Here is a 15,265-nt window from a genome sequence, read left to right as displayed (position 1 = left end):
TCCCAGATAAAATCCATCAAGTTAGTACTGTCAGTTGTACCCACCATGGGAACCACAACTGGACAATGTAAAGATCTGCACAGTGGTCCAACACCTCACCCCTGGAGAGGAACACAGTGAAGCATATAAACGAGCCCTAACACTGGCCATGATTGATGAACAGTACCCGGAGACATCATGGACACAGGTATATACTGATGGATCTGCAACAAATACAGTGGATATACATCATGGACCCTAATGGCTACCGAGAGGAGGCACATTTGTCTACAGGGAAACACTGTACAAACTATGCTGCAGAGGTTGAGGCTCTCATTCATGCTGCCCACATCATCAGCACCAGACAGGAAAACTGCTCACATGTTGTCTTCCTGGCTGATACTCTCTCAGCCCTCCAGGCTCTTGAAAACAACAAGGTTGACAGACTTTCAGAAGCCTTACATCCTATCAGCAGTGACAACCAAGTCGTGTTACAATGGATCCCTGCTCAATGTGGCATACCAGGAAATGAAAATGCAGAAAGACTAGCAAAACTGTGTGCAACCAAAGAACAGGAGGATAAATGGGTGACATATGAAGAGTTGAAATCCCATATTAAATATCTCTATAGACCTCCTAAACAAACCAATGATTATTACCTGCTGTCCCGTCAGGAACAGGTCACCATTTTCCGACTAAGGACTGAACACAACAGGCTGAACCAGCATATGCATAAGAGGTTCTGGCTGTTACCTTCTTCCATGTGCACCTGTGGAGAAGAACAGACGAGCGAACATATCATTCAAAACTGCATATACCTACAGCAGCTGTGGGAGACTACCTGGACAACTACAACAACTCTCCAGAAGAAGCTGTATGGCACAAGCAGTGATCTACAGAAAACAGTATCGTTCATAGTCACTGCTGGCCTCGACGTGTAGTCACCAAGCGAACGAACAGAAGAAGAAGAGGCACCTACATATTGCAATTCTTAATAGGGTAGATCTGTGCCGTGACTATATTTTATTCTTTATTTCCAAAGAAAATTCTCTTGAATAAATTGATTACCTTGTACTCTGTGCTTAAAGAACAGAATGATACCAAATCAAAAACAACTGGCAAAACGATCCTAGAACTGGTGACAGGGGCATATTGTTTGTTTGTGTGCATGCGCTAGCGGGTGTGCGTGCATGCGAATGTGTGTGTGTGTGTGTGTGTGTGTGTGTGTGTGTGTGTGTGTGTGTGTGTGTGTGTGGTAGGCTTGCATGTGTGGGAGTGTTTGAAAGAAATGTGTTTACATACATTGTACATAGTTAGTAAACTTCAAAAATACATTTTTGACGAAATTAACACTAGCATATTTCTTGAGGATACAATCAGACACTAAATATCAGGATCCAAAATATAAAGCAATGCTTTTTAAATTAATTTGTATTAGTATTAGTAAATTAGTATTAGTCTGATTGTAGTAGGTACAGTCAGACAAGCTGCTACGGCTTAAATTTAATAAATTGCATTCCATCGTCGCTAAAAACATCATCAGGCCTACGGACCCGGAAACAGCAATACGTATTGGAAGCGCTTTCTACTGTTTAAACATTTATTAAGACCCCAAAATTAATAAATGTTGCTTTTAAACTGTATTATAACATGTCCAACCTTAGTAAAGGCTTAAAATATCAAACAACTAAAGAGAATAAAGACTCTATTGGAACTAGATACAAAAATATAAAAATCAAGGCGGCCATATTGATGACGTCATTTGACCATGTTCCCTCCATAGGTATTTTGGGTAATTTTTACCCAGGAGCTAGTCGGGATTCATACTTTATAAAAACCCAAAATTAGCTGGTAGTACGATAGTTGCCAGTTCGGTCACTTTTAGAAGACTTTTGGGCCATCTCCTTCACGGCTATGAACTTTGACACGGAACCTTTTGATTAGTACAATGGAAGCTATAGTTACACCGTCCCATATCATTATATATTCCAAAGATGTTATTCATGGTCAGAAAATTTACAATGGGATTGTCAACGAAAAAGACTTTACTTACGAGTATACGGCATCGGACAAATGAATAAGGACCACACATATAATTACTGAGGAAACTCGATGTCGCTATGTTATGGGCTACTCTTCGATTGGCAACACTGGATCTTTTATATGCACCATCCCACGGACAGGATAATATATACCACGGCATTTGTTACACCATTTGTGGATTGTTTGTTTGTTTTGTTTAACTACACCACTTGAGCACATTGATTTATTAATCATCTTTTTTTTGGATGTCAAACATTCAACCCAGAAAAACAAACATTATATCTACATAAAACATTCTGTTTGATTGATACATTTATTTATGACAATAATTTATTGCAACATAATATACTGACGTGTTTTCACGAGCTTTTTTATAATTTTAAAAATGAATATTTGTTCTGTAAAATCACTGCAAAAAAAACACACACAAAAGTGCCAGTGGCGGATCCAGCGTGAAATTGAGTAGGAAGGAAAGGAAATGTTTTATTCACGGTTATATGGCGTCAGACATATGGTTAAGGACCACACAGATATTGAGAAAGGAAGCCCACTGTCGCCACTTCATGGGCTATTCTTTTCGATTTGCAGCAAGGGATTTTTTATATGTACCATCCCACAGACAGGATAACACATACCACGGCCTTTGATATACCAGTGGTGGTGCACTGGCTAGAGCGAGAAATAACCCAATGGGCCCACCGACGGGGACTACGGAAACTGAGTAGGGGCCATAATTAAAGAGGCTGCGAAACCGGCGAATGGGGATGGGTGGAGACTGTTGTATTATCAAGCTGATCAACTGAATGTTCTCCACTAAGTTTTAATAAATGCATTATAACCATAAACACTGGATTTTTCGGTTTACTTCGAATTTCGAGGGGGTGTGTGCACCACAACGCCCTCCCCTTGGATGCATGCTTGCAATCCCTCGAGGGCAGTAACTCTTATGGTTAAATTTATGTAATAAACGTAAATGAATTGAACTAAATTAACCTCACGAACAATTTTTGTACATTCTTATTAATATACATTTGCCCCGTGACCCTTCCCCTCCCCCGCTACACCACTGTAGGCCTACACTGGCCTATCTTACAGTCCGAACAGGATTTACCAGTGTGGAAGTTTTCTTGGGTCCTCTACCCCAGGGGCGGATCCAGGAATTTTAGCGGGGGGAGGGGGGTCCAGTCTTGACCCTTTGAAGGGCCCCCTCGATAGAAAATTTTCATATTTGAAGATAGCATCAAAACCTCATAATCGAAAAATCTTGTCCAGACCCCCCCGACCCCCCCCCCCCCCCCCCGGATCCGCGTCTGTACCCCCATAAAATCCTTGTTCCATCAATGCCTACGCACCCCACGTCCGACTTCACCGGTCCCGATAAAGAAGCATTCAAACAAAGTATCAAACACTTACCTTTATTCAAATATCCACTCAACACTTCTAGAAACCCTTGCAACAGAACAGCATAAAAGTTATATAACAGTCGCCATTAGGTAGTAATAGATCCATGCACATTTTACATTCATTCATATTTAAAATGAATATGTTTATAAATGCCAAACAACGATTCTGTTCGCACATTTATGAAGTTAAACAATTCAAAAGAATGTACGTAGTATCGTTTTGACATCAATAATCATATTAAAAACGTAAAAGCATTGTTGACGTCACGTCAAAGGATTAATAACGTTTCCGGCAATTTTCGTAACTGGACGGAAAATGTCCGAGTACCATTCAATGTGTGGTGATATGGAAGGTTGTTGTTGTTTGTTTTGTTGTTGTTGTTGTTGTTAGGTCAGGGCAGAATTTAGGCCTTGGGGGCCCGGGGTACTTCAGGTTCGGGGACCCCTCAACATAGAAATTAAATTACATGACAAATAAAAAATGAACTAATTTTATAATTATTACATTTTTTATCAAGGAAGTCTTTAGTCTGGGGACCCCTCTGGCGGGGGTGGGGGTGGGGTGGGGGTGGGGGGCAATTGCCCCCTTTGCCCCCTTATAAATCCGACACTGTGTGGGGTAGTTGTTGCTGCTTGTTGTTTGGGGCGGGGGGGGGGGGTATTTTGTTTTGTTTTGTTTTTCTACTTAAAGGTTATAGCAATCAAAATGTAAGTAAAGGGATCATTTTCCTGATAAAAACTTGTGCAATAACATTTCATTGTGACAAAACGTATCCCAGTGGTAAAGCGCTCGCTTAATGCGCGATCGGTATTGGATCGATACCCGTCGGTGTTGCAAGCAAGCACACTTTGAATGTTTCTTCGAGTGACACAACACAACCAAAATGGCTGCCTAGATTATAAAGCTGACCGCATGGCCTATTTTCAACTATATGACACTTGTAAATGCTTTGGTGCGCATACTTTAGTGCCACCAATGTATGGTTAAGGGCCACAGATATACTTAGACTGCAAACCAGCTTCCACCATGTCCTGAACTATACCATTTTCCTTAGCAGCAAGGAATCTTTAGATGCAACATCATTCTTACAGATAGGATACTACATACCGGGCCTTTGTTCACCAATAATGTTGAGGAGTTCTGATCGGAATTCGAAATAGCACTATGGGCTCACCGACGGTATTAATTCGATAGCAGACAATTGCACATCAGGCGAACGCTTTAATTTCCACATGGCTACGTCCCGCCCCTAACTTTGTTTTGTTTAGCAAGTCATAGCGACACCACTAGAGTACATTGATTTATTAACCATCGGCTAGTGGATGTCAAACATTTGATAACTGACAAACATGCCCAAAACAAATTCCTAATGTTTTTCATCACCAGCAAAATATCTTTACTATGCACTTTCCCATAGACAGGACAACGCATACCATGGTCTTTAATATACCAATCGTGATACACTGGTTGGGACGTGGAAAAACAATCAGAGAATGAGTCCGTCCTGAAGTTGCACGAAGTAATCAAGCGGTGCACTAGTCCGGTGTTTAGGTAATCGCTACTTGTCTGCTGAGATTGGCTGCCAGCGTTGTCTGCTACATTTAGCTTAATGTTCCGGCTTTGCGCAGTAGTAACTTCCTTTTTCGTGTTTGGGGAAGACAACGTGTGGCGTATGTTTTTTTGGTCTCTTGATTTAAATCTAAATAATAAAAGTCTGAGCAGTAGGAACAAATATATTGACTATACATATATGTAATATCATCACCTCGTTCATATTGTAAATTATGATGGAATCGTTTTGTTAGATTTGTAAAATATTTGTCCTGATAAAAATTCTCGACGTGGCACTGGCAGTTCTGAGTTCACAAGTCGATAAAGATAAAAAGTAGCAAGGCAAATTTTTTTTTAAAATTAAATAAATGTTAATTTTATAAGGGAAGGACTTTCCTTTGGCACAGTCACTAACCCTAACCCTAACTATTAATATTAACTAGGTGAAACCTAAAAGTAATAGAAATCACCAAAGCTATTTAAAATTTGTAAACAAAAATGTTTATTTCATCTTATCTTGGAAGCAATATTTTAAACTCCATGGAACAATCTGCTGACTGCTAAATCTATAAAAACTAATTTTAAAAACATCTTTTTTATTGATTGCTTTACGAGATACATTCAACAATGCAAATTTCAGGTAGATACTTTGTTCAGAATCATATATGACATTTTATGCTTCTACTTGTATACTTGAAATACTAAATAATGTGACTCAATAAGAGTTATGTTTCTTCGTTCAGTGAGCAGGGGTAGGCCAATTGTATTTGTAAGCACATACACATGTATGTACTTTTGATTGCATCAATTCTGTAGATTTTTTTGCATCAAGTCAGTCCAAGTAACAATTAAAAAGTGTGTAATAATTATAATAATTTGCAAATCAGTTTTAAAATATACTATGAAATTATTAAGTAATACGAATCAACAGGGACCCATGCTAGCACTAACCCCTTTTGATTTTGGTGACAACAACTCACTGGTGAAAAGTAGGTTACCCTACAAATTCAGGTCTAGCTCTAGGTTCACGAGCAAAATAGTTTGCCAAATTGTCTACTAAACTTTAAAAATTGCAAAAATTGTCAGTTATTTTAAAAAAAAGTCAATTATTACATAAAATTATTTCGACAAACTAAAATAAAATTCGGCAACTGCTTTCAAAATTTGCAATTAGTGATTGTCAAACCTATCCCTGGAATTAATTAGTAGACTAGCAGGGTATGCACTTCGGATTTGTTTTGACTGGCCAATCGGGCCACTCACAGCAACACTTTGACTCGCCCGTAAAACTTTTGAATGGCCCGTGACTGAATTTCGTTTTAAAAAAGAACTTAGTTAAATTGCACTCTAAAAACATGTTATCATATCATATAAACAACAATAACAAGACAAAAGAAGGAAACAGAACTTGTTTTAGTTTTATTACAATCTGTTGTAATTAAATTCTAATTATTATGTTGTCACGGGACCCACACAATCTTGGAATGAATAAGGTGCTTTTATGAAGTTAAATAATGATCACTATTTAATGAGAGCAGGTTAACTTGCCCCCAACGCGGTTGATCAACTCACCCCACATGTTTACCATTTTAAAAATTAATCTACCAACATTTTAAGCTAATGTGCATATTGTTGAATATGCACACCAGTCGGAGTCCAAAAGCCTTGCCTGATCATTCCTTTAAGAAAATCAGGGACAAACTCGCAAACGTTCAATTAGGCTTAACAGTTCATTGTAATAGATTATTATTTATCCTATATTAAGATCTCCCCAATATAAAACCCTTTAATTAATGATCGTAATAGCAGAGTTTCACTGTAATATTAATAAATAAAATGACACCAAAGTTGTCAACGTCAATTTTTTATTTTGTCACAATTATTTACAAAACTTTGGAGTGAGTTGTCCAAACACTCGGGCGAGTTGATCAGCATTTCTATTTAACACTCGCACGTGCACAGGCAATAATAGCTGTTGGCAGTGATGATTAGGTGTGTGGTATAGTAGACTGTATATTCCGTAAGAAATGAAAACGTTCCGACACAGTGTAACTTTGGAAAACCTCAGGCTCGTAAACATAACATAGCGGAATGAGACGAGTTGTTCCGATTGTAACTAAATGGCAAGTAAAGACGGACATGGCCGACGTGTTCCGATTGAACATACGAATACATTTACGTGGCCGAGGTTTTCCGAATACATAATCAAAACTGTCCGAGGCATTGTGAATGGTTTTAGACTGTTCAATATACTGGTTTAGTTGCGCAGATATTAATAGGAAACCAGTAGAAAACAATAAATAAAAAATAACTTTCAGATCTCTTACAAACATTAGTTATTTGCATTTTGATATATACTACAATGTGCGGAAATTTTCGGTCGCTAAGCAGGCGACACGTGATACGGTTTTAACTCGCCATGGGCGATCAGGCGCCCATAAAGTGCACACCCTGGACTAGTGGTCTGTTGGATGACTAGGTATGTTAGTTGTTTCAGTGTGAAAATGAGTGTTAATTGTTTCAGAAATGAAGATGTGGCTAACTGGTGTGTTGCTGACGATCATGCTACTGGCTGTGGGCCAGGCTGATGAGGATACCGAGGCTCGCCTTCTTGCCTCCAAGTCGATCCTCAACCAGTATCTCGTGGAGGGCAAACACCTCACAGTGGAATACAAGATTTATAACATTGGTGGCAGGTAGGTACAGGCCTCTCCACGACAGGCAAGCAGTTATTCTGCCCGTAATCATCCAAAGTTGTTTTTGCTTTCATATTTCTTTGTTTTGTTGTATTGGTTTTTACATGATGCTTATGGTTTTTTTTATGTGGAACTCTTCTCCTTAATTGACCGGCGTCGTGGTTAGGCCATCGGTCTACAGGCTGGTAGGTACTGGGTTCGGATCCCAGTCGACGCATGGATTTTTAATCCAGATACCGACTCCAAACCCTGAGTGAGTGCTCCACAAGGCTTAATGGGTAGGTGTAAACCACTTGCACCGACCAGTGATCCATAACTGGTTCAACAAAGGCCATGGTTTGTGCTATCCTGCCTGTGGGACGTGCAAATAAAAGATCCCTTGCTGCTAATCGCAAAGAGTAGCCCATGAAGTAGTGACAGCGGGTTTCCTCTCAAAATCTGTGTGGTCCTGTCTGATGCCATATAACCGTAAATAAAATGTGTCGAGTGCGTCGTTAAATAAAACATTTCTTTCTTTCTTTCTTTCCAAACAATCCCCATAATACTTGAAAAATTCGCAATAACCCTGACTTTACAAAAACAAAATCATTTTTGGGACTTTTTTTTATTTTATTTTTCCCTTGCTAATAAATTGTGATACAATTTCTATTTGTAGTGCGGCCCTTGATGTTCAACTAGCAGATGATGGTTTCCCCGAGGCTGATTTTGATATTGTACGAGGCAACCCTAAAGTGTCGTGGACTCGCATTGCTCCGTATCCTTTGTCTGCATAGTTATTTGTTTTGTGATAGGTGTTTTCAAACAAGGGACGGGACGTAGCCCGGTGGTAAAGTGTTTGCTTGATGCACAGTTGGTCTGGCCTTGAGATCGATCCCCATCGGTGGACTCATTGGGGTTTTTTCTCGTTTCAGCCAGTGCACCATGACTGGTGTATCAAAAGCTGTGTTATGTACTATTCTGTCTGTGGGATGGTACATATCTAAAATATCCCTTGCTACTAATGGTAAAATGTAGTGGGTTTTCTGTAGGACAAAATTACCAAATGTTTGACGTCCAGTAGCCAATGATTAATAAATCTATGTGCTCTAGTAGTGTCACTAAACAAAACAAACTGCTTTTTTTTTTTTCAAACCAGTATCAAACTTCAAACTAAAAGACACAAATTGTATAAAATCACACAGTTTGTAACTGTTAATAGTTGTACATTGTAATTTACAAAACAAACTTACATATAATTACTAAGTTAATTTCTTACCCAGTTCAAAATATTCAATTAAGTTTTTTTGTTCATGTTATCTGTAGATGACATCATTTTTCACATTTTCTTTTATTGAAATTGTAACAGTTAACTTTTGGTTAAAGTTCGTGACCACCCAATGCTGGTGTATCAAAGGCTGTTGTATGTGCTGTCCTGTATTTATGAGAGACAGGACATTTAATTCCATCAATTCTTGTTATATCAAAGGCCGTGGTATGTGCTATTCTGTCTGTGGGATGGTGCATATAAAAGATTCCTTGCTGCTAATCGAAAAGAGTAGCCCATGAAGTGGCGACAGCGGGTTTCCTCTCTCAATATCTGTGTGGTCTTTAAACCATATGTCTGACACCATATAACCGTAAATAAAATGTGTTGAGTGTGTCGTTTAGCGTTTCTTTTTTATGTCTGATGGGATTGGATACATTAGCATGAGTAAATCATTAGGATGTTATTTCAGGTCACTGTATGATGCAGTACATTGCTGTTGAATTAATTTAATAAAACCGGCGTAATTAAATATATATATATTGCATTGCCATTATTAGGAATTTTCAATGCCATTTTCTTTTGATAAGGGGCCAATGTTCAGACCCACAGAATGCCTGGGTAAATCCCTGGTTAGATACCAAATAGCCATTGTTTATTAAAATGTTCTGAGGTGGTGTTAAAACTTCCTTTCTTTTTCTTCCATTTCTTGAACAGCCATATGAAAAAAATGACCTATTGATATTGTAGGTTGGCTACTTTAGATAAATTAATTTATACTGAATTAGATGATTAAGATAGCTTCTTAGAATAGACAGAGGTTTAGATTGCTTCAAAGTAACCACGGTAAAATAAGTATGCCAAACAAATGTTCCCCAAATAATTATACTTTATAATATATTATATGTTGACTACTGAACAATTTCAACTCAGAAACTACTAAACTAGCCTAAATTAGCTTGAAATAAGTAAAAACACATTTCTGAATATCTGCTACCCTTCCAATCACTTCCATTTCATATCCTCAACTATTTAGATTAATGTTCTCCTTTAAGATCTCGCTGTGCTCAGAACAATAATTAAAAATTAGATGCTTGTGGGTGTTTGTGCTATACATATACGTTGTCTGCCTAGTGTCCTTGACCTTCACCAGAAACACAAATGTCACGCACGCTATCATTCTACGGCCAACCAAATCAGGATATTTCAACTTCACTGCAGCCCAGGTTTCTTACCTGGCAACAGAGGAGGCAAAGGAGAAACAGGTATGCTAATATGTCGTGATCAGCACCTCAAATGGGGGATTTTTGGGGAAATAAATTTGTATGGACGCAGCAGAGAAAAGAAATGAAAGATTCTTCCCCACATTTGTGCATCAATTATACTATAGTCCACACTGTAACTAGGAACATCCAGTGGCATAGCGAGGGGGACGGGCCATGCTCCTCGTCGAACCTTTTTTTTTTCTTCACTGCATTAAATTTTATAAATCATACATACATGTAATGTGGGTAGGCCTGCTCCCCCCAATAGTGGGTTGCCCCCCCCAAATCTAAAATCCTGGCTACACTGGTGGGAACCTCAACTCTGCCTATACCTGTATTGTACATGTATAAGCCTATATGATTTAAAATGTAAATAAATGTTGCTTCATGAATGATCTGAGATCAGTCGGGGATCATGAATGCCACTATGGATGTATACTAGTTTATTTTTACTGTGACCCAGGGCTTGAGGTTAGCAGTAGCCCAGCGTGTTTTGGCTACTGATTTGTTGCTTGGACTACCAGATGTCTAAACCCAGTAGTCCGCCGGGCTAATATATTTTTTTTTGCAGGCCACAATCAAGACGTTTATCACCTTTAAAAAAACCCCACCTAAAGCAACATGTTTAAATAAGAGTAAATGATTTTACTTTTTTATCTTTTTTAAATGTATTAAAGTGATGGGCTACCAATTTTTACTGAGGGCTACCACTGAAAAAAGTTATGGTCAAGTCCTGCTGTGACCCTTCTCATATCAAATCTGTGTAATAATTTCAATCCTGGGCCATCGGCATTCCTCATTTCCAGAAATTGACCTTTAACCCATGTGAGTCCCATAACTTACGTTTTAATTTGGGGTATATCCCACTCCAGTTCACCCTACAAAATTGTGTGGGTTTGCCCCACGTACAATTAAATAACCTAATTTGCTTAGCTGGTCACACACTGGTTTTATAAAATAATTGTTTGTCTTGTTCACACATACCTTCTTGAGGGTGAAATGACGCTGCATGGGGTCAAACATGTATTTTTGTGATTGAGGGGTGGGAGCGAACTGGTATTTGCACGTGGGGTGAACCCGCACATTTTTGTGGGGCGAACTGACATGGGAGCGAAACTTCCTGGATTCTTACTAGAAACACAGTTACTTGACCAAGGGCTATAGGAAGAACAGAGGATCTTCACTTGGACCATAAGCATGCCACAAGTTAATACATTTATTAGAATTTGGAAACTGAACGAAAGTATGGTACCTACTTAACTGCACTTATCACCAGTTCTCCTCTATGATGTGGTTTTCTTGCAGGCATTTACTTACTCTTTACCGTCTGCCCTACACTCTTCGCTCATTTTGCTTCCATTCAACTTTCAATTTCAAGCTCATTTCTTAGCTTTTTTTCATGAATGTCCTTTTCATTATTGTGCAGTACAACTTCATGCAAGGCAGCTGCCATTTTAACTGACAGATATTCCTTCTATGTTAAAAGTAAAAATGAGTTTGTATACCTTTTTCCAGCTTGGCTACACAAGTGCTCCAGGAGAAGGTGCGATTGTAAACAAAAAAGAATTTGAGAGAAGATTTTCCCCTCATGTGGTAATTATTTAAATTCCATTTAGTACAGTATTTGTTTGAACTTTGGTTTCTTTTCTTCTCTGGGGATCAAGTTAGATGGCTGAATTAAACCTACAAATTTAAGTTTATTTTTAATGTTTACAGTACTAGCTCTGGGTGACCAGAAAATTTCGCCAAATTGTCTATTAAACTTTAAAAAACATAGCTGAAACACAGTTACTTACTAACAAAATATCAATTATTACATGAAATTATTTTGCCAATGGTTTTTAAAATTTGCAATGGGCGAATTTGGCGAGTGCTATGGCTAGCCCTGGTTTATATAATTATTTAGAACAGATTTTCAGTTTTCTGTTTTAATGTTCCATTATTTGATTATGTTGGCTGCTAGTCACACAAAAACACACACACACACACACACACACACACACAAACACACAAACAAAAACCCAACCCCAAAAACAAACCCCAACAAGACCCAAATACTTTCACAGCCATTACAAAGTAGGTGAAGATGAGGATGCTTTTTGATTGTTTAATTGTAAATGTATTTGTACTTTTTTGTGGCATCGCCCATTGGGCTATTTCTTGTTCCAACCAGTGCACCACGACTGGTATATCAAAGGCCATGGTGTGTGTCACCCTTTGTGTGTGATGATGCATATAAAAGATCTCTTGCTACCAATGGAAAAATGTAGCAGGTTTCCTCTCTAAGACTATGTCAAATTACCATGTAACTTGTAAGCTAGGATTAACAAATCAATGTGCTCAAATGGTGTTGTTAAACAAAACAACCTCTTTATGTGGCATCGGAACAGTTGAAGTGTATTAATTAGTAGGCAGCAGTCGATACTCAATGGCTACTGCTGTTGGCACCTTCACCTACGTCTCATGCCAGAGATGAACATTTTTCAAAATCTCCGTCCATAACTTGCGATATGGGTTTGGATGATGCTTTGCATTCTGAATAGGGACTGCCATTTTAGACAATTATGCAACCCTAACCCTAGGGACCATCACGGGATCCGACTACCAATAATAAAATTTCTGAATCTGCCCCCCCCCCCCCCTACCATATCCTTCTTTTGAACTCTGCATGCTTGCAATCATGTACTGAACTCAGTGAAGTACATGTACATGAGACTAAGCTAATATTGTTTTTTGGTTTATGCAGGCATCGAAATAAACGTGTCTGGTAATCCATTTACAGGTTACCACAAAATATAGCCTGGTAACCTATCATTGGTATGAGAAACTAAATCCAGAAGTAAATTTATCTAGTGGGTGCTGCTTAAATGTAGATTGCCAAAATTGCTTGCAAGTGCACACAAATATCGGTGCAATTTCATAAGAGAAAACGAAACGTGGAAGTAAATTCATCTAGTGGATGCTGCTTAAACGTGGAATGACTATAATTGCTTGCAATTGGACAAGTGCACCCAAACATCCTTACGAGAAAATGAAACGCAAAAGTCCGGAATGCATTGCCTGGTTTAAGTTCGGAAACGAAAGTACCTTTCCTTTTGAAATTTTTGTCAAGAATGAAACACCGTTCTCGACTTTTCTTACATGTGGTAACCTCCTGGTAACCTGAACGACCGTTCTCGACTTTTCTTACATGTGGTAACCTCCCGGTAACCAGAACGACTGTTCTCGACTTATTTCGATGCCTGTGTATGTTTGTTACAACTAGCAGGTGTGGATCCAGAATTGTTTACCAGGGAGGGGGTATGTGTGTTGATATGCAACTAATTAAATGAAATTTTTTTAAAAGATGTGTGTGTGTCCTCAACCCCTCTCTGGATCCGCACCTGACTAGCCTGATGTGTCTTTTAAAAAATGGATTCTTTTCAATTGTGTTTTTCGTTTCTTTTGTTGACAGCTGGATTGGCTAGTGTTTGCGGTGATGACTCTTCCGTCCCTTGGCATTCCATTTCTTCTTTGGTTCGGCAGCAAGAAAAAATATGATACACCAAAACCCAAAAAGACTCAATGATTTTTTTTTATCACATTAAACTCATTCATCTTTTTAAATTGAAGTGTCATGTTTTGTTTAATTTTCTTGTTGACCTGTCAGTATAGGTCTACACTAAGACATTTATGACTTTTAAAAAATTTTAACTTCACAAAACTTTTCTGCATTTGTTTGCTTTAAAAAGGAATAGATATTTGGCATAATGAAAAACGTGTATGAAAATATATTATTATTGTTTTACATATTAACATCGGTTCGCGTAACATAACAAAAACAAATTTAGTTTACCCAGTAAATATGACAAATTGCCATCAATGTGTCTAGATTACGGTATCTCATTTTTAATGTGAGGTTGAAGACGAATGCTGGAACAGCCATGGGTGCCAGTTGCACCTAAATCACTCTGTGTGACTTCCTGATTGTATGTTCTGATTATGTTTGTGAATGCATGTGTTAAACTGTGTATGCATGTGTTAAACGTGTGTATGCGTGTGTTTTTAGGACATTGATATGTATGTAAAGCAGGGACTCTGGGCTCCCAACCCCAATACTGCTATATTATTTGGGACCATATATTTTTTTATAATTTAATTTTAATTGCCTCGTTAAAAATACAGCAAAGAACTTAGCGTTGTAAAAAATATTGCATAACGTGCTCCGTTGCAAATTGTAATAACAAGATACCTATACCAAAATCAAAACCATATGTCTGCACAAGAAAGAGTCGAAAAGGGATTTTGGCAAAGTCGTGATTGCTTCCATGAGCTACTATCGGATACATCGTCCACAGGATTGCTTGCAAAGTCTGCTTGTGTTGATATTCTGTTACTCAAAGCTAACTGTGCGTTCTTGGATTGTGATTGAGATTACAGGTATACTTTGATGTATATTCACAAAATTCACGCGATGTTAAGCGATCCTGAATTGACATCTTCTATCACGACTTCACTGTCAATGCTAATGAAACTTAATTTGAGCTTTTTAACTTCCACTTTCATACAATTTCCAAGCAATATATTTGAAGTGCAATTAAAGTGATCATTATAATTGTGTGTAAATATTACAGAATCGCGATTTCTTCAGCACGGAGCCGGTTTAAGGATTCGCGGGGCCTGTAGCACAAATAACAGTGCCTTCACATCATCGTGGGGCCTTCTGAAGCGCGGGAACCGCAGCGCGTGCTACGTGTGTTACTATGATAAACCGGCTGTGTTTCAGCATAGTTGCATTCACTTCATATGAGTACAGTAGTGACATCGCGATGACTGAAGGAAATAAATTTATTAAACATTTCAGTTAGGTCTATTTGTATAATAATGAACGATATTTTTTGTTCATGTTCATACGAACTCGTTATTTCATATTACAGTATATTGTATAATCATGGTGACTTCTCTCAAGCCGAACTAGGGGATGAAAATATTGATGTTTTAAAATTATTATTAATAATATAAATGATATTTGCGATTGTAGTTGATTGGATTGTAATTGTTGTTTGTGAGAATGTTTTCATTTTGATTAAACAATTGGTACATGA

At 38.2% G+C, this 15,265-nt stretch overlaps 2 protein-coding genes across 2 annotated transcripts; both read left to right on the top strand.

Annotated features, from left to right (window-relative positions):
• Nucleotides 1-230: 230 nt before the first annotated feature.
• On the top strand, nt 231-920 carry LOC121388082. Its single transcript, XM_041519297.1, has one exon. The coding sequence runs from the start codon at nt 231-233 to the stop codon at nt 918-920; it is 690 nt and encodes a 229-aa protein (XP_041375231.1).
• Nucleotides 921-5,004: 4,084 nt separating this feature from the next.
• Nucleotides 5,005-15,265, top strand: LOC121383521 (translocon-associated protein subunit beta-like). The gene is made up of 6 exons (XM_041513594.1): nt 5,005-5,096; nt 7,502-7,673; nt 8,329-8,427; nt 10,070-10,181; nt 11,697-11,774; nt 13,636-15,265. Exons 1-6 carry the CDS (start codon nt 5,036-5,038, stop codon nt 13,747-13,749), a joined length of 636 nt encoding a protein of 211 aa, XP_041369528.1. The 5' UTR covers nt 5,005-5,035; the 3' UTR covers nt 13,750-15,265.

Source organism: Gigantopelta aegis, chromosome 2 (assembly GCF_016097555.1).
Source record: "Gigantopelta aegis isolate Gae_Host chromosome 2, Gae_host_genome, whole genome shotgun sequence".
Taxonomy (NCBI): domain Eukaryota; kingdom Metazoa; phylum Mollusca; class Gastropoda; order Neomphalida; family Peltospiridae; genus Gigantopelta; species Gigantopelta aegis.
This window is presented reverse-complemented; position numbering and strand designations above follow the sequence as displayed.

Excerpts from the sequence above, each read along its gene's own strand:
- LOC121383521 (XM_041513594.1), top strand. The coding sequence starts at position 5,036 with ATGTTCCGGCTTTGCGCAGTAGTAACTTCCTTTTTCGTGTTTGGGGAA. Across the intron at positions 7,674-8,328 it reads ATTTATAACATTGGTGGCAG|TGCGGCCCTTGATGTTCAAC; the intron begins GTAGGTACAGGC and ends TTCTATTTGTAG. Across the intron at positions 11,775-13,635 it reads GAAGATTTTCCCCTCATGTG|CTGGATTGGCTAGTGTTTGC; the intron begins GTAATTATTTAA and ends TTTTGTTGACAG.
- LOC121388082 (XM_041519297.1), top strand. The coding sequence starts at position 231 with ATGGACCCTAATGGCTACCGAGAGGAGGCACATTTGTCTACAGGGAAA.